This window comes from Sceloporus occidentalis, unplaced genomic scaffold (assembly GCF_023333645.1).
Source record: "Sceloporus occidentalis isolate IW3139 unplaced genomic scaffold, rSceOcc1.0.p SCAF_3, whole genome shotgun sequence".
NCBI classification, from domain to species: domain Eukaryota; kingdom Metazoa; phylum Chordata; class Lepidosauria; order Squamata; family Phrynosomatidae; genus Sceloporus; species Sceloporus occidentalis.
This window is the reverse complement of record NW_028316983.1, coordinates 224690536-224710032: the sequence shown is the minus strand read 5'-3', so window position 1 is coordinate 224710032 and position 19497 is coordinate 224690536. Positions and strand designations below refer to the sequence as shown.

Sequence of the window (19497 nt, the reverse complement as noted above, 5' to 3'; positions counted from 1 at the left end):
ATATTGTATTGCTTGAGTATTGTACCGTTTTGTATTATATTGTATGCTACTGTGAATCGCTTTGATCCGACAGAAAAGCGGTATACAAATAAAAATTTTATTATTTATTTATTATTTTAGCTTCATATATCTGGTGATAATCATAGTTTTGACCTGCCATAAAAGACAGAACATCAAAGTTTGCTTTTTGGAATATTTCTCTTTCTGGAATATTTTCAAGCTTTGGATAGTTGAATCTGTGTATAAAGAATCCATAGATGTGAAGGGCCGGCTGTAATATAAGAATATGACTACCAGTAAGCAAATTATCAATATTAAAGCAACCACCAATTTTAAAGAATTTTGTAAGTATTTAAGAGCATCCACTTTTTATTAAATATAATTTTCTCTGGCTGTCCCCGGATGGACAACAAGGAGCCCCAGCCTAGTCTCCCTTGTAAAGAAGTTGCACAGGATGGAAAAAACCACTGAGAAGGCTCTGTGTAGATTGTTAAAAACCTAACCATAGACACACATTGGTTGTAAGTGAAAGGCATAGAATATATCCTGCTTAAAAAGATTTTAAGTATGAAGCTGTTATATGTTATACATAGATAATACCTGTCCTGGAACAACTGCTCTGGAAAACAGCTTGTTTAACTGAACCAGTTCATTGGGGGTTGTATCAAATTTCAAGGCAACAGTATTCAGAGAATCTCTTGATTCAACCTGTTAAAAGAAGATTTTATATTTTGAAATTATTAATTTGAAAAGGAAATCATTACGAGGTGATAAGCAATAAAGGTGTTTCAATAAACAAATTTACACTGTTTTAAGACAATTTTACTATTTATACTCTTCACTGAGATACAGGCTGAGTAAGAGATACTTTACAAATAAATAAGTCACTGCATAAAAGCAGGTGTGTAGAAAAAGAAATACGTTTATCAGCAGAAAGAGATCATAAGTAATAATTTAAAATTCGAAAGGTTTACTCAAGAAGAAAATCCAACCTGGACCAATGGAATTGGGAACAAAAATTAAAGGCTGTAAATGACTAACACTAAAGATTTTATTTTGGAACAGTATTTTAACTTCCTTGTCAAGAGATTACTTCTTGCATGTATGCCTTATAAAAAACTGCAAACTATGTACAATGATAAATATTAAGTACAAGTCTCATTAGGTAATGCACAATTGTGTAATAGCCTAGACCCCTGGACTCATGGGCCCAAAACAGATGGGCAGTAAAATGTGGCTTCCAGCCACCCTTGGGGCATGGTATTTAGACAACGCACGGCCCCCAGAGTGACCAGAAGCTGTGCAGAGAGCTTGCCTAGTCAGGAAAAGCCAGCTGCAGAAGGAGCGGGACACAGTCAGCTCTTGACCGCTGTCCCATTTGAGACCACATAGGCATCTTGGATGGGGACTGGAACTGTGCAGTTGTCGCGGTCCCATATCAATTGGGGTGGGAGCGGCCTTTGACCGCACCTTTTGCACCGTCTGTTTGAAGCCCATGGTTCACTGGAAACCATGCCAGCTGTGACCACTTGGTTTATTGAAAATTACTGAAGGATAACTAAGTCTGTTTGAAGCCCATGGTTCACTGGTAACCATGCCAGCTGTGACTACTTGATTTACTGAAAATTACTGAAAGATAACTGAAGTCAACAATAATATCACAACTCTCAACTATGATCCTGTCTGTGTTATTGTCCCACAATTATTTCACTTAAAATCTATTTGTAAAAAAAGGTAGAACATAAAACCCATTAGGTAGAGAATACATGAAAAGATTTCACAGAGCTTGTACACGCATCATTGACAGTAGATCTCTCAAATGTGATTCCTGACAGATTGGTTGCATCACACTGTTTACTTCAGTTATGCAGTGGAAGAACCTGAGAGTAAGAGCTCTTGGGTAACAGACTACCGAGGTATTAAGACTCCTTTGAGCTGCAGGGCTTTAAGCAAAATTTGGGTGGCCATCTGTCAGTGATGCTTTAGCTATGGACTCCTGCACTGACAGGGGTTGAATTAGACGATCCTTGAGATCCCTTCCACCTCTACAATTCTGTTATTTTTCATAAACTCATTTCCTAATTACATTTCATGGTTATATACTGATGAATATTACTGGAAAATCCAACCAACTAGCAGGAAGTTGTCACTGTAGTTAGTTCTGTTGTTAAATGTTTACAAAATTATCAAATAGGTGAATCCAAGGTTGCCTACAATTTAATAAGTTAATTATGTTTATTTTTTTAAAAAAAACATCAGCTTTATTTCAAATAGCACACTACAAATCAGTTAATATGCCTGTTTAAATATTATACATTTAGATCCATAGCTGTATTTCTCAATTCAGTTTCCCCTAGTAACCAGAAATATGAGCACTGACTGCAGCACTGTTGAGGGTCATTTCAAGAACATAGCTCCATTTTCAGATACTGCTGGGAAAAACACAATAATGCTCTGGAGTAGCAACAGCTGAATGGAAATTATTAAAAGAACACAAGAACATTTTTAAAGACATTGCTAAGATGGACTAACGTTATGTTCACCGACATTCAGCAGACCATTAACAATGTTGAAAGCTTTAGGTAGAGTATAGGATTTCAAAAATATGGTTCTCTCAAGAAAGTAAAATGACATGTGTGTGTATAAAGGAATGTTCTGTTGATTTACAGAATACTTGAAAGGTTAACTTCGCCTCACTAGAATACTTGGCATCATTCCTGTGAAGGCTCAAAATAGTACTTGTCAATGCTGCTAAAGTGATCAGCTGCCTCTCAGAGCTATAGATCAAACCAAAAAAGGGGGAAACATATAACATTTTTAGATAGCATTTGAAAAACTATTAACAATATCAAAATCTCTAAATATTTCCTTCATATGCTATGCAACCAAAGAGTGTACTTACTGTGTATTCTATAGTCCCTTTAGGCTTTTGAAAAGACATTCGTCTCCCATCTTTCTTATCAAGGGTCTTCTTCTGGCCAGTATCTGAAAAATAATGAGGTAAAACATGTGTTACATTCATTCTTCTCTCCCTCTCAGTATTGTCACAGGCTGCTGACTACAGCCCCGCAGGCAGGCATCAAATTTGCCAGATATAGAGCTTATATCCTGTGACTCCCAGCTCAGCTTAACAGGCAACTAGCTGCCAGAAGAGGGGCTTCATTCCTCTGCTCTGCTTTAAGGAGGTAACCAATATAAACAACTCCAGTGATCAAGAATGTCTTTGCTTTATAAATACCTGAAAAGATTCAAGGTGTTATCAGTTCATAAAATGCTAAATGGAAAAAAAATTACAGGGCAAGATTCTAATGTATAACAGTTTAATTAGCTCTACCTAACAGAGGATTTGCCCATCACCTGCAGTTCACTACACAGAGCTTCTGAGATCAGATCCAGTTTAAAGGTACACCTCTTTAAAAATAGCAGCAGCACAAAAATAAGAACATGTTACAGAACAGTTGGCTTTTTGGATATAAGATATACAGGCAATACAGTTGTGTCACTTTGTCAGTTACAGTAGGAGTACAATGTTTTAAGAACATCCTTTCAATATGTGCAGCACCACATTCTTCTCAGCTCCACTTTCAATCATTTGAATCTATCCATCTATTTGTAAGGATTTGTAACTCAGCTCCAGAGGTTTACATTTTAATATTACAGCCAGTCCTCCATGTCTATAGATTCTGCATCCACTGATTTAACTATTCATGACTTGAAAATATTTTTAAAATTCCAAAAGGCAAATCTTGATTTTGCATTTTATATAAGAGACACCATTTTACTACCCCACTGTATACAGTGGACCCTTGTTATACGCTGGGGTTTGATTCCAAGATCCCCCATGGATAACAAAATCCATGGATGCTCAAGTCCCATTAAATATAATGACATAGTAAAATCGTGTCCCTTATAAAAAATGGAAAATTAAGGTTTGATATTTGAAATTTATACTTTTTTTGAACTGTTTTCAAATCATGGATGCTTGAATCCATGTATAAAAAATATCCATGTATAAGAAGGGCCGACTGTATAATAGGACTTGAGCATCCATGGATTTTGGTATCTATGGTGGGTCCTACAACCAAACACCAACAGATACCAAGGGCCCACTGTATACTGATAAAAATCAGGAAATCGCCTTACTATTTTAAGCTTTTCTCCAGTTCGTTCCATGTAAGGATTCATTAATGCAATATTTTATCAATTTTATTATTTGATTATTTTAACTATGCACACTGTCCTAGTATACATGTAGCTGAAAGTTAGTTTTCAAATGCTGTTGCATTATAAATTTACTGTACATAAATACCTAAAACTAAATAATCACCAAGAATAAATGCATCATGAGCTGCATTTCATACATGGGCAAAAAATCACTGCAAAACATGTTCCCATATCATCCCTTTTGCCACACTCAGAAACATTACAAAACATATAGTCCCAATTATTTTAATTCTGAGAATAAGCACACTAAATAAACAGTGGGAGGGAACAGCGTGTGTCTACAGCCTGTCAAGTGTACAAGTGAAATATCCTGATCTGTGATGGGATAGTTTCTCTTCTTTTCAGCACCAGCTACCTCTATAAGAACAGGGGGAAACCAGAAAATCCCATTCAAATGCTCTGGATTATGTGTAGCCTATCTCAGATGTGAAAACAAACTGCTGAGCCAGGGCATCAACCAAGTTGCACCACCTGCCTTGTCACTAGCAAGCCTGTTTCAAGTTGCATTTTGAGAACAATGTGAAAGAATATAATACACAAAACATCCTATTGTTTTAGCCATTTACATATCATGGCTATATACAACAACATACTCTTCAGGCTGGTGGAAATCTCACTTAAGGTAAACTTTGAATCCAACTGATTATTACATCTGCTTTATAGGTTTTATGTTTGCAACTTTCACTTATGCATACACAACCAGGGGAAAATGTATTGCTCTCTAGAAATGTTGGATTACAGTTCCAAAAGCCCCAACAAGTATGGCCTGTGGTTGAGGTCATGGAAGTTTTAGTCCAAAATGTCCAGAGGATGCCAAATTGCCTACTGTCAGTATACATGTATTACAGAAGCTCATGAAACAGAGAAGCCACAGGAAGCAACATCAAATTAGAAATAGAAACTAGAGAGAAGAAATGTCATCTTCTAATAACTTTATGCTACTTTTAAAAAAAGTGACATGTCTAGTGACAAAAACTTTAAAGAAAAACCAAAGGGGATATTAAATACTTTAAAATAAATTAGGATAAAGGTTTTTTTAAAGTTAATATACTGTATGCACTTTACTGGACATCTATATGAAGCCCTCCATGGCATTACACCACAGTACAAATATATTTTGTCATTACTAGTTAAAATGTGCAATGGTTATTAGTCATGAGCATCTTGGCATGCTACATTAAAACCTGATCACAGTCCATCAGTCTATATTCCCTCATCTACTATTTGTCATTAGAAATGTTCAGTTTAATTATCATTGAAGCACAAATACTACCCAGGAGAAAAAGCTGAAGATGTATCTAGACATCAGTCTACCTATTTATGAATAGTACTGAGACTCTGTTCCATCATTTTTGACAAAAAGTCCTACTCACTGCAGTAGTATTAAGACATACTGTTGTTTGATAGGCTGCAACACTCCATTTCAAGATTATACCCACCCGATATGTCCTTAAAAGCAAAGAAGTCACATTAGTTCCTGCTAACTTGCTCTACCAGTGAAGATTGTGTGCCAGCTCTTTGGCTTGGTAACAGAGATGAGCACCGTCACCTATGGTCGGACACGGCTTGACAACTTTGTCAATGGGAAATACCTTTACCTTACCTTTAACTTGCTGTATGAGTGTAGATTGAATACTACCTACTGATACTGGTCTTCATTCCTCTACTAACATTTATATGAAACCACTGGGAGAGATCAACCGGAGGCATAGGGTGGGGTGTTATCAATACGCTGATGAAACCCAAATATATTTCTACATGCCTTTTAAAATAGCCTCAGCTAAAGATAGCACGTCTCCTCTGAATGAATGCCTGGAGAAGGTAATGGGCTGGATGAGGAAAAACAAACTGAAACTGAATCCAGACAAGACAGAGGTGCTTGCCATCAAGGGTCCTAATCTGTGAATGGAGGTGTGTCAACCAGTTCTGGATGGGGTTACACTCCCCCTGAAGAACTGTGTCCGCAGCTTGGGAGTGGCTCCTGGATGCATCTTTCCAAATATCAGCCCAGGTAGATGCGACAGTCAGGAATGCTTACTATCAGCTTCAGCTGATACGCCAGCTGCGCCCCTTCCTAGATCTGTTCTTCCTAGTTCTATCCTAAAGATAGATAACCTGATAACCTCAAGGTTGGACTTCTGCAATGTGCTTTACATTGGTCTACCTTTGTGCCAATTTCGGAAACTTCAGTTGGTTCAAAATATGGCAGCCAGGTTGGTTACAGGAACATCCAGGAGTGAACATATTACACCCATACTCAAGTCACACCATTGGTTGCCAATTAGTTTCCAGCCAAAGTACGAAGTGTTGGTTTTGACCTTTCAAGCCCTACATTGTTTGGGTCCAGGTTATCTACAGAATCACTTTCTCCTGTACAATCCACCCTGAACACTGAGGTCTTTTGCAAGGCAATAGATACAGCCTGCAAGAACCCAACTGGCAGCCGTTACCCAGAGGACCTTCTCATTGGCCACCTCAAGACTGTGGAAAGACCAGTTGGGAGAGATCTAACAGTTAAACCAGCTGTTGGAACATAAAACACAAGCTGTCAGAACATAAAACACTGGCAGTTTTTAATCATGATTTTAAACATGAATTTTATATTTAATTATTGTCCTATGTATTGTAATATAAATATTGCATAGAGAAGCAACTTCATGTATATTTTATGCAACAACTGTGTTTTAACTATGTTGTAACCCACCTTGAGCCATAAGGAGAGGCAGGTAAGAAATAATAATAATAATAATAATAATAATGCCAACAGCATCACTGGTGTGTGTGTGCTGCACTGGGTGACACTCCAGAAGGGGGGTGACACCATGTCGGCTCCCTGCCCCCATGGTTGCTATTTGGGCTGTGCAGAGGCTTTTTTGGGTGCCCTGGCCCCATGGAGGGGCTTTTCCAGGTGCCCAGGCCCCACAGAGGGGCTTTTTTGGGCACCCCCTGCCCCAGAAACCCCACCAGAAGTCCGGGACTAGATGTCCCGCCCCCTGCACTGGGTGTCATTCGGTGTGGGAATGCCACTTACTATGCCATCCCAAGATTAGTTATCGAAATGATAGATCAATAAATTCTAGCCAAAAATGAGGAGGTGGAGGAGCCTTCAGTAATCATACCTTAAAGAAGGTAGATTTCTCTTTGAGAAACGCTTTCACAAATCAGCGAGTTTAACTCTTACAGGGCATATTATCATACCTAAGTGAAGTGACACATTAAATTTTGAAGCATGTTTCGAGTACTGAGGATATTTGGTCATTGCAAGATCTAGAAGTGACAATATTACACCTAAAGTCTCTTCACTGGCTGCCTATTAATTTCTGGCCACAGTACAAAGTGTTGGTCATAATCTTTAAAGCCCTTCATGGCTTGGATCCAGCTTATGGGATCACCTTCTCCCATATAATCCACCCAGCACATTGAGGTCCTCTAGTAAAAGCTTACTGCAGCCAGCCAAAACTAGGCTGGCTGCAGTTACCCAGAGGACCTTCTCTTCTACCACTCCCAAATTATGGAATAGCCTGCTGGAAGAGACCCGACATATCACCAGTCTTGATTGCTTTAAAAAAGGCAATCAAGACATATCTCTTCTGACAGGCCTTTCCAGATTAACATTCCAGCAATCTTCTAGTAATTAAATCAATAGTTTAACAACTGCACTAATTGCCACTGTCCTATTTTAATAATGTTTTAATAATTGTTTAATAATTTAATTGTATTTTATTGTGGATGGGAGGGTTTGGGAGGATTTTGGATAATAATGTTAAATTGTTATTATATTTTACCGATGCTTTTATTGTCAGCCACTTCAATTTATCTGGAGAAGCAGGATATATTATTATTATTATTATTATTATTATTATTATTATTATTATTATGACAACACATAAACCAATATAAAATGGGAAGATGACATTAAAATACAGAAAATTAAGGATAAAATTGAGTGGTCAGATTAGATTATAACAGTGGAGAGTGTTTTGATAACGAAATTATAGATCTAGGATATAGATCCGTTAGTCAGACCCCTTTTTAATAATTTGTTCTCTCTAATTTTATTAGCCAGTGACAAAAATTTTGCAACTGACAGGGTAATAATACTCATGCATTTGTCTTGGAACAACAATTTAATATAAAATAATTCAGAACGGCCTGGCTTGCCTTTCAATAAGGGGGCAATTAGCTGGTTACGGCACTGGTTATAAAAAACATAAGAGAATAAAAAATGCGATAGAGTGTCAACTACTTGCTGTCCATAAGGGCAAAATTGAGCAGAGGTAGGTAGCCCAGCAAACTTTCCAAAAAGGTTTGAAGGAAAAACACTGCATCTTGCCTTGGTGAACAAGATGTGATACCTTGCGACAGTTAAACTTTTAAGGCAGGAAGGCTGACAAAAAGACCCTGCATAATGTATGTTTAGGGCACTGGTAGAGCAAGATGAAATAGAATTGGTCCCAAGACTGCAAAAAGCAATGTCCCAGAGGCAACATTTTTAGTCCATCTACTGATGTAATTATCTGAAGCTAGGAAATCAACCAAGCCCATACCTGACTTAAAGACAAAAAAGCTGGGACAAAAGCAAGCAGCCAAGCCTTGGTAGAAAGAGGGCATTCTCCTGTTTCTAATAAAAGAACTGGGTTGGGTACACATCTAGAAACACGTAAAAGAGCCCATAAAAATCTTACTTGAAAGCTATTAAGTTCATAGTTGGCAGATTCAAGCCAAATGGCTACTGCATAGCAATTTACCAGTAGGTGCAATCTTAGCATTGAAGGCTTTGAGGGCTATTGGTATGTATTGATTCCCCTTGCTATGGAAGAATTGTATGACACCTGAATTGCTGCCTTGAGGTCCTTTCAGAACCAAAGTTCAATGATGGTTCTACTGTGCCCTATGGTGAAATGTTAGCCCTAAGTATTTAAAGCCTTTCACTTGCCCCAAGGGACAGTCTCCTATGCTTCATCTACACTGGTGGAAATTCTGTTCAAAAACCATGATCTCAGATTTGGCAGCATTTAGAGTTCATTTTTAGAACAGTAGGTGTTGTACTTACCAAGGAAGCATTATAAGCCTCAATCCTGTTCTAGCAAGGATCATGGTATCATCCGCATATAGCAGAACTGGAACTCTCCTATTGCCTATTCTAGGAAAATGGGAATTATTGTCCAACAGCTCAATCTCAAAGTCATTTAGGTAAAGGTTGGTGCAAGGATACAGCCCTGCTTCGCCCCTTTGAACATAGGGATGACATCAGATAGAAACCCCTGGGTACCCACCCTTACTGTTGGCTGTTGTTATAGAGGGCTTTAATTAGGACAAGGAGTCTGATATCAGTAATTATAAACTCTAATTTAGCCCATAATTTAGACCTGGGGATGTTGCAGCACTTCTTATCCATCCTCACTGCCATTCTCTGAACCTTCTCCAACTTGTCTGTATGCTTCTTAAAATGAGCCACCCAAAACTGAATACAGTACTTCTGATGAGGCCTAATCAACACTAATACCCAGCTAATGCCCCAGAGGACAGGATCAAGATTCAAAATGACCTGAACATACTAGAAAACTGGGCTAAAGCTAACAAAATGAAATTCAACACAGAGAAATGTAAGGTACTGCACTTAGGGCAGAAAAATGAAATGCACAGATATAGGATGGGAGACACCTGGCTGAATGAAACTACATGTGAAAGGGATCTGGGAGTCCAAGTAGACCACAAGTTGAACATGAGTCAACAGTGCGATGCGGCAGCTAACAAGGCCAATGCGATTTTAGGCTGCATCAATAGAAGTATAGTGTCTAGATCAAGGGAAGTAATAGTGCCACTCTATTCTGCCTTGGTCAGGCCCCACCTGGAATACTATATCCAGTTCTGGACACCACAATTAGAAAAGGACATTGAGAAACTGGAGCGTGTCCAAAGGAGGGCGACTAAAATGGTGAAAAGTCTGGAAACCATGCCCTATGAGGAACGACTTAGGGAGCTGGGGATGTTTAGCCTGGAGAAGAGAAGGTTAAGAGGTGATATGATAGCCCTGTTTAAATATTTGAAGGGATGTCATATTGATGAGGGAGCAAGCTTGTTTTCTGCTGCTCCAGAGACTAGGACCCGGAGCAATGGATGCAAACTGCAGGAAAAGAGATTCCACCTCAATATTAGGAGGAACTTCCTGACAGAAAGGGCTGTTCGACAGTGGAACAAACTCCCTCGGAGTATAGTGGAGTATCCTTCCTTAGAGGTCTTTAAACAGGGCTAGATGGCCATCTGTTGGGGATGCTTTGATTGAGATTTCCTGCATGGCAGGGGGTTGGACTGGATGGCCCTTGCGGTCTCTACCAACTCTACGATTCTATGATTCTAACACGGAATAAAGTGGGACTACTACTTCCATCAACTTGGAAACTAGACTTTTTTTTAATGCAGGCAAAAATAACATTTGTCTTCTTTGCCACAACATCACACTGCTAGATCATGTTCGATTTATCTACAATAATACCAAAGTTCTTTTCATATGTAGCACTGCTGAGCCATGTATCCTCCATCCTGTAAGTGTGCATTTGGTTTTCACTGATTAAAGGTAGAATGTTGTGTTTGTGTCTGCTGAATTTCACTGTATTAATTTCATCCCAATTTTATAGTTGATTTAGGTCTTTTTGCATTCTGTTCCTATCTTCAAATGTGTTAGCTACCCCACCCAGTTTTGCAAACTTGATATGGATTCCCTCCACCCCTTTATCTAAGGTTCAAAACACACTGCAGAAATCATCCAGTTTGAGACCGCTTTAACTTGTAGTTTATTGTGGCACCAGAGCTTTCTGACAGAGAAGGCTAATTGCCTCACAAAACTACACTTCCCAGAATTCCCTAGCACTGAGCCAAGGCTGTTAAAGTGGACTCAAACTTGATTATTTCTGCAGTGTGTTTTGGACCTCCAAAAATGTTGAAGAGCAATGGCCCTGGGATACCCAGTACTCCGCCTAAGACCACCTTTCGGTCTGAAGCACAGTCATGGAAGATAACTCTTTGGCTATGGTTTTCCCAACTGATTATGAATCCAATGACAATGTTCCCATCTAGTCCACATTTAATCAGTTTGCTACCATCAACAAAATATGGTGGGCCTTCATCAGGTTATTTTGCTAAATTTCAAGCAAATGACATTCACAGCATTCCCATCATATATTAAACTGGAGATTCTGACCGGAAAAAAAAGATAACATTAGTTTGGCAGGATTTGTTCTTGACAAACCCATGCTGGCTCTTACTGACTGTCATCAAGATATTTGTCATTAAGATACCTGAAGATAGATTCCTGTATATTCCTGTTCTAATATTTTTTTCCCTGAGACTGTGGTCAGGCTGACTGATCTTTAGTTTCCTGGATCGTTTTTGCCTTTTCTAAAAAGTATTTGCCCAGAAGAAGAAACAGGGAAGAGGGGGAAAAACAAAACAAACAGAAAACAAGACTAAAGTAGGTATAAACTGTAATTCATGTTAAGAGAAGTTTTTCCTTACATTTCATGTGGTGAAATTTCTAGCTCTCTAATTTTAAAATCTTTAAAACTGTAAGGTTTAAAAGAAGAAATGGATAGAAGAAAAATGTATTTCATGTGTATCTGCACCTTTCAAACATCTATAATGTACGCATTTCAAGCAGAGCTTACATGCAATTTGGTACTGTAGGTTCATAAAAATGGGACAAGAAGTCTTGTACCTGAGAATGAACGCTACGGTTAGCCATTGTGGTCTTGTTTATCACAAAACTTCAGTAATGGATAACAGAACATTCAGTGATTTAGCTTCATGTTTTATTCATCCATTGCATCTTGAATTTTAACCTCTCTTTCCCACAGACAGGTGTATACTAACACAACTACTCTATTGTAATTATACCTCCACAGCAATCTGCTCATGTGTTCCACCTAGCTATCACTTTTGCCTGTGCAACAAAGTGAAACTATTCCGGATCCTTATACTCGTACCTACGAGAGCAATGCAAAACAGGAGATATAAATTGAAGTGGTCAATTTATTTTCTGCTCTAGTTTTTTACTCAGTGTCAATTCACTAAAGAGAAAAACAAATGAATTTCAGCTTTTATTTTAAACTAAACTATGTAGATTTGTGCATTTAATGTTAAGCATTGCCTGTTTCAATCTCTTATTTTGCTAAATGTCCCTATCCCATGAAATGGACTAAAAAGGGCACCAATAATCATTCTCTCTCTGAGATTTTATACCTTTGGGGTCAAATGCAGAGTTCCTTATACCTGAATGATAAGCTACATCTGCCAAAAGCCTCTTTTCTACACAACTATTCAAGATGGCAGGAACCCTGCTGTCCGTTGCATCTGCTCACAGTGTCCTTGTTCTTACTCTAGGACTTTCACTTCCCTTTCTTTCTCCAAAAAGTATTACCTTAGTAGATGATAGTAGTGTGGCTTGCCCAAGTAAGCAAAAGGTTAACCCATTTGAGGGTCCTCTCCCACCAATTCAAAACCAGAGTTTTGTGGATTTATTCTTGAGGCACATATTAAAAATAGCAACCCAAATCAGTTACTCCTGAACATTTATGCATTACTGTTCAGCAGCAATGATCCTTGAGGCATGATCTTATCTATCTATCTATCTATCTATCTATCTATCTATCTAAGTCCTGCAGGGTTCAGTGGGATTTATTCAACACAATGAGGTGTGGCAGCATTAAGTTTGGAAGGCTTTTTTCTAGGGTTTGCACATGAGGCCGCTGCTGTTGAAGCTCTCATACCCATCCCAACCTCTCACAAGGTGATCCATCATGTGCTGTGCACAAAGCCTCAATGTATGTGGTTTGACATGTCCTGATGCCCTGAGGGCAAACAGCTGAGGCAGTACAGTTAATAGCTACTCCTACCTCTGCCTACTTATCTTCTCTTTCAATCTTTTTATCTCTCTGGGAAGCACAGCCAGAAGAATTGGACCCAGTAGGGCTCCCAGAATCGGTTGGTTCCTTACAGAAACAGCCCATAGTGCTGCCTACAGCTAGGAAAAGTAAGCCATCCCTTCTGTCTGCTCACTTGCCCTCTCTCTCTATATATGGTGTTGGGTCCACTGGGCTCAATCAGTGCCACCACATTGGCCAGAGGTGAAGTAAGGGTCTCACCTCCTATTACTTTCTCTGATAATGTGGTGATGAGGACGGAGGCCAGTAAACTCTAGTCCTCATGCCTCACTGTCCAGAGAAAGGGGTACATCAAGCATGCAGAGGCAGTAATTGACAATCTTGCAAGGACTTTCTCTTATTCAAGATCACATCAGACCCAATCCTTCTTGCCATGCCACCTACCCCCCCCCCCCGGGGCCTCCAGATAGGCCTACAGGTAGATCCTTCCAACAGCTGGTCCTCTACATTTTCAGATTTGATTATTCACGTATTTGATTAATACATTATCTCTAGGAATCTCTAGGTCCTCCAGCACAACTATATGGTCAACATCTTCCAAAGGTTGTACTGGAGAACCTACAGAGAACCTAAACACTTCTCTAATCATTTGAAGGTCCTCCAGTGCAATTCTATGCTCAACTTCCAGTGCATATTTACCACAGAGTTGTGCTGGAAGACTTAGAGATCCCTAGAGATGTGTTATCTCAGATTTTAAAAAACCTGTTTTTTTACTTGTAGTTTTTCAAAGGTGGTTTTGTGGTCTCTAGGTCCTCCAGTGCAATCCTATGGTCAATGTCAGCCAGACGTTGACTACAGAATCATGCTGGAGGCCTACAAATGCTAGAGAAGTGTTTTCTCTACAAATCTCTAGGTCCTTCAGCATGACTCTATGGTCAGCTTCCACCAGTCATGCTGGAAGAGATATAAGTCCAAAACACACTGCAGAAATAATCAAGTTTGAGACTGCTGGGAATTATAGTTTATTGTGGCACTAGAGCTCTCTGGCAGAGAAGGTTAAATATCTCACAAAACTACACTTCCCAGAATTCCCTAGCACTAACCCAAAGCAATTAAAGTGGTCTCAAACTGGATTATTTCTGCAGTGAGTTTTGGACCATACAGATTCCTAGCAAGAACATATCCATTAAATCCACAAATGTCAAAACAGCAAATGTGGAAAGCTGACTCTATTCCCTGCCTAAGAAAACACTAAAATCTGAAAGAACATGGAACAAAATTTGGGACTGTTCCATCCATTTGGATGTGCCGGGAAAAATAAAGAAGGCAACAAAGGTGGTTGCGCTGGAAGACCTACAAATGCCTACAGAAGTGTTTTCTCTACGAATCTCTAGGTCCTCCAGCATGACTCTATGGTGACTTCCAGCAGAGCCATGCTGGAGAACAGAAAGATTCCTAGAAAGAACATATCAATTAAATCTGCAAATAATCAAATCCACAAAAGTGAAAACCATAAACGTGGAGGGCCGACTCTATTCCTTGCCTAAGAAAACCATATGAAATTCATGGAGTAACCTAAGTCAACAGGCAGCTTGAAGGCAGCAGGTACATAAAATCTAAAAGAATAGGAACCAATTTTTTGACTTTTTAATTCTTCCAGATGAGCAGGGAAAAATGAAAAAGGCAACAAAATGTGGCACACCAAGCTCCATTTTTCATCGGCATGTAACTAGCTTCCCTCAAGAAGAAAGCACCATGCCACCAGTTCAAGATCTGCCGGCTGATTCCACCAGGCTCCTTTGGCCAAATTCAAAGAAAGGTTTTCAGCAGGCTGACCAGACATCCTCCTTTTCCAGGATGTGTTTCACATCTCACCTTTCTATCTGGGAGCAATTCCAAAATGTCCTCAAGTTGGAGCATGACTAAGAAGCATGGATTTCAATTTCTATGAGTGTTTTTAGCTTTTTTAAATCATGCACTAAATTTTTCATGAATACCCTACATTTTGCGGTGCCTTGTCCTCCTTTGAGGTTAGGACATCTGGTTCTTCATGCTGTAGGTCCAGTTTGACCAGATGTACTCCTTTTCCAGGACATATCTTATATTTCTACCTTCTGTCCAGAAGGAATTTCAAAATGTCCTCCATCTTGAGCATGACTAAGAAGCATGAATTTATATTTCTATGAGTGTTGTTTTTGTTTTTTGCTTTTATTTGGTCATGCCCTACATTTTCTTTAAATGTCCTACATTCTGTGGTGCCTTGTCCTCATTTGTGGTTATGACATCTGGTCACCCTGGTCCTGGGTGTATATGTATATGGATTTTTGGAATGCCCTAGTATGTATGTATATGTATGTACTGTATGTGTGTGTCCATGTATGTATATAATAAACGCACACATGTGTGTTAGATAAAATACCTTGAGCAAGTCAAATGCTCTCAGCCTCAGTCAAAGTCAATGGCAAACCTCTGAATAATTCTTGCCAGGAAAACTCCAGGATAGGTTCTCATTAGGGTCACCATAAGTCAGAAATGACCTGAGGGCACAACAACAACATTATATATATATGTGTGTGTGTGTGTGTGTATATATATATATATATATATATGGTTGTTGTCATGTGCCCTCAAGTAATTTCTTGGGAACCTTGGGAGAGAAAAGCAGCATGTAAATGAAATAAACAAAACAATAACAACATATACAAATTGACCAGATGTCATAACCACAAAAAACGCAGGATGTTCTAAAAGGAAACTAAAACACACTCATAGACATAGAAATCCATGCTTCTCAGTGCTGCCCAAAATGGAGGGCATTAAGGATTCCTCCTGGACAGAAGGTGGAAATGGAGGACATGTCCTGGAAAAGGAGGACATCTGGTCACCCTGGGCCTTCAGCGTGAGGAATCAGGGTGACCAGATGTCCTAACAAAGGAGGGCAAGGCACTACAGAATGCAGGACACTGAAGGAATGCGTAGGAGGAGACGGAATAAAAGCTGAAAGCGCTCATAGAGACAAATCCATGCTTGTTAGTCCTGCTCAAAATGGAGGGTGTTATGTAATTCCTCCTGGACAGAAGGTGGAAATGGAGGGCATGTCCTGGAAAAGGAGGACGCCTGGTCACCCTGCCCTGGTCTTCAGCCGACTTTGCAGGACCTGTTGGACGGTTGAGGAGAAGGAGGAGGAAGAAGAAAAACAGGGAAGGCTCAGTCAGCTGAACTGATCTGAAAAAACCAAGGTCCCAGGTGTCTGTCCACGTCGCCTTAGGAGAGCTTCCTCATCACTCCCCCTGGTTTCCTACTTCCAGCCCCCCCTTGACCTAATTAATTAATTGACTGATTAATTATAACTGCCCATAACCCCCACCTAACCCTCCAAATCCACACCTCGTGAACCCACACAAAATTCCAGTTTATTCCTATACACGCCACTAGTCCCAACATATGGAGAAGGGGCTGTGGTTTGAGTGTTAAAAAGACTGCAACTCTGCAGTCCTGGGTTCGAATCCAGGCTCGGCCACGGAAACCTGCTGAGAGAGTGTGACTGAGGCAAGTCACACTCTCTCAGCCTCAGAGGAGAGCAATGGCAAGCCCCATCGGAAGAAGCCTGTCAGGAAAACCCCGTGAGAGTTTTCATGGCCAAGTCACACTCTCTCAGCCTCAGAACTCCCCTGAAGAAAACCCACGAGAGGCTCTTTTTAGGGTCGCCATGGGCAAGTCACACTCTCTCAGCCTCAGGGAGTCCATGTCACAACTAGCTGCGCGTTAAAGTCGCCAGAAGTCGAAGGCAAGAGGAGGCGCAGGAGGCCTCAAGAGGGACGTTGGGCCCCAACCCTCCCCGAGAGGGAGCCCTTCCCTCCCGTACCGCTGGGGGCCGAGGGCCTGGGCTGCCCGCCCGCCTCGTGGAGCGAGTCCTGGAAGCGGACTTGGCGGAGGGGGCCCCCGGCGGAGCCCCCCCAGAGCCGGCTGGCCGTGCCCCGCAGCAGGCGCCCGCTCTTCCCCGTGAAGGTGGTCAGGTACTCCATGGCAAGGAGAAGGGCCACCGCCACGACGACGAGGCTCCTAGGCTTCTAGGGGGCCCAGCGAGGGAGCCCCATGGCCCTGCTCCTGAGGCCCAGAGGGAGGGCTGCTTCCGTCTCCCCGGAGCCTCCGAGGAACCACGCCGCAAGGCCAGAGGCAGCAGCAGCAGGAGCCCCAAGCGCTGGCAGGAAACTTGGGCAAAAGTTTGGGGAAGGCTCCGCCTCAGGCGCCTCCTCCTCGGCCTTAAAGGGAGCCAGGCTCAGACTGACTCAGTCTGACTGAGATCGAACTTCTACTCTCACACAGACATATATAAACACACACACACACATATAGTTGTGTGCCTTCACGTCGTTAGAGATTTTATATGTATATATACACACACACAAATGCATACATATATAGTTATGTGCCTTCAAGTTTTCTGAGATATATATACACACACATACATGCACACACAGACATATATGTATATGTGTGTGGGTTTGTTGTTGTTGTTATTATTATTATTATTATTAACCTGTATTTATAAAGCGCTGTACATACAATCATTTTTAATTGGACGGTTCCCTGCCCTCAGGCTTACAATCTAAAAAGACACAACACAAAAGGAGAAGGGAGTAGTGGTGGGGAAGGGGATGAGGGCCAGCAGTTCTTCTCCACCTCCGAGGCCTGGATCAGGGGAGATGGACTAGAGAGAGGGATTGGCTTCTGAATGGATGGTTCATCTTCTTCAGGGAGGCCTGTTGGAGCTAGCCTGCCTCTCTAGTAGGATAATACATATAAAATACATAGCAATACAGGAAATGTGTTGTTGTATGCCTTCAAGTCGTTAGATACACACACACATTTACCTATGAGTGTGTCCAAAACACACTGCAACAATAAGAGACCCCTTTAACTGTCCTGCCTCATTGCTAGGGGATTCTGGGAACTGTAGTTTTGTGAGACATTTAGCCTTCTCTGTCAGAGAACTCTGGTGCCACAAGGAACTATAATTCCCAGGATTCCCTAACACTGAGCCAGGGCAACTAAAGCACTCTCAAACTGGATTTTTCCTGCAGTGTGCTTTGGACCTACAGTTGTGTACCATGTGTTTGCCTTAGAGTTGTTGTGTGTGTGTGTATCGTTGTGTGTCTTCCAGTCATTGGAGAGAGAGGTGTGTGTCTTCAAGTAGATATAGGCTAACACACACACATATATATATATATATATATATATAGTTGTGTGCCTTCAACTTGAGTAAATAATGTGTGTGAACCACAGCACTGAAGAGCCAAAAACTGTATGCTGCATTTACCCAGTTGGCTCCATTTAAAGTGTAGTTCTCTTGGTTTTTCTGTTTAGTTTTGTTTTGCAAAACTATTTCTTGCTTTTTGGGACGTTGGGAAATTATACATTATAAGTCATAAGACTCAAACCACTTACTCAGAGGTGGTGCCAGTGAGATGAATTAGTGCAAGGGGCTTGTGGCTAGCAATCTCAGAACTGATCCTGCTTCACCACATTTCTAAAAAGAATACATATGAGTATATCCATATAATACAAATAACAAAGAGTCAATACAAACCTGATGATTAGTGCATCTCTCTCTCTCCCTCTCTCTCTCTCTCTGTATTGTTGTTGTTGCTGTGTGCCTTCAAGTAGTTTCTGAGTTATGATTACCTTTGTCATGAAGTTTTACGCAGCTGAGAGTATGTGACTTGCCCAGAGTCGCCCAGTGGGTTTCTATGGCTGAGCAGGGAATGAAACCCTGATCTTCAGAGTAACACTCCAATGCTCAAATCACTATACACACACATCTTGCAGTTAAAAATAAGAATCATGACTCAGACACTTCTGTAGGAAAAAAATCATTATGTTGGAAATGTACATTAATTGTTAAAAATATTATTTTAAATATAGATATTCTACAAGTGGCAATAGGTTTGGTATCACCCAGTGTGGTAACTCATGGTGTCCGTCACACACACCCCACTGACCTCTTCCCATACCACACCATGCAGAATCCTCAGTAATCTTTTTGGTACTAGCGTTACTCATTAATCTTAATTCTTGTATGTTACTGAATCTGATGGTAATAGTTGTGACATAAACAACTTTGTTTGTTGTTGTTGTTGTTGTTGTTGTTGTGTGCCTTCAAGACATTTCTGACTTATGGTGATTCTAAGGGAGTTTATTTGGCAAGATTGGTTCATAGGAGGTTTGCCATTGTCTTCTCCTGAGGCTGAGAAAATGTGGCTTGCTCATGGTCACTCGGTGGGTTTCATGGCCAACCTGGGAATCAAATCCATGTCTCCAGAGTCACAGTCCAGCACTCAAACCACTACACCACATTGGCTCCCTAAACAACTAGCAAAATTAAAATTATACC

At 40.5% G+C, this 19497-nt stretch overlaps 1 protein-coding gene across 9 annotated transcripts in view; it reads right to left on the bottom strand.

Annotated features, from left to right (window-relative positions):
- The window catches only part of LOC149317568 (oxidation resistance protein 1-like), a 340865-nt gene that overhangs the window by 59947 nt on the left and 261421 nt on the right, over positions 1-19497 (bottom strand). For 6 of the 9 annotated variants that reach the window (XM_089517823.1, XM_089517827.1, XM_089517825.1 and 3 more), the window contains 2 exons: positions 2903-2985; positions 601-708 (listed from right to left, as the gene is read on the bottom strand). In XM_089517823.1, the coding sequence (XP_089373949.1) occupies positions 601-708; positions 2903-2985 (191 nt within the window). Of the gene's footprint in view, positions 1-600; positions 709-2902; positions 2986-16968; positions 17249-19497 lie in introns of those variants that run through there. The other 3 variants (XM_089517833.1, XM_089517834.1, XM_089517826.1) reach the window with 3 other exon arrangements.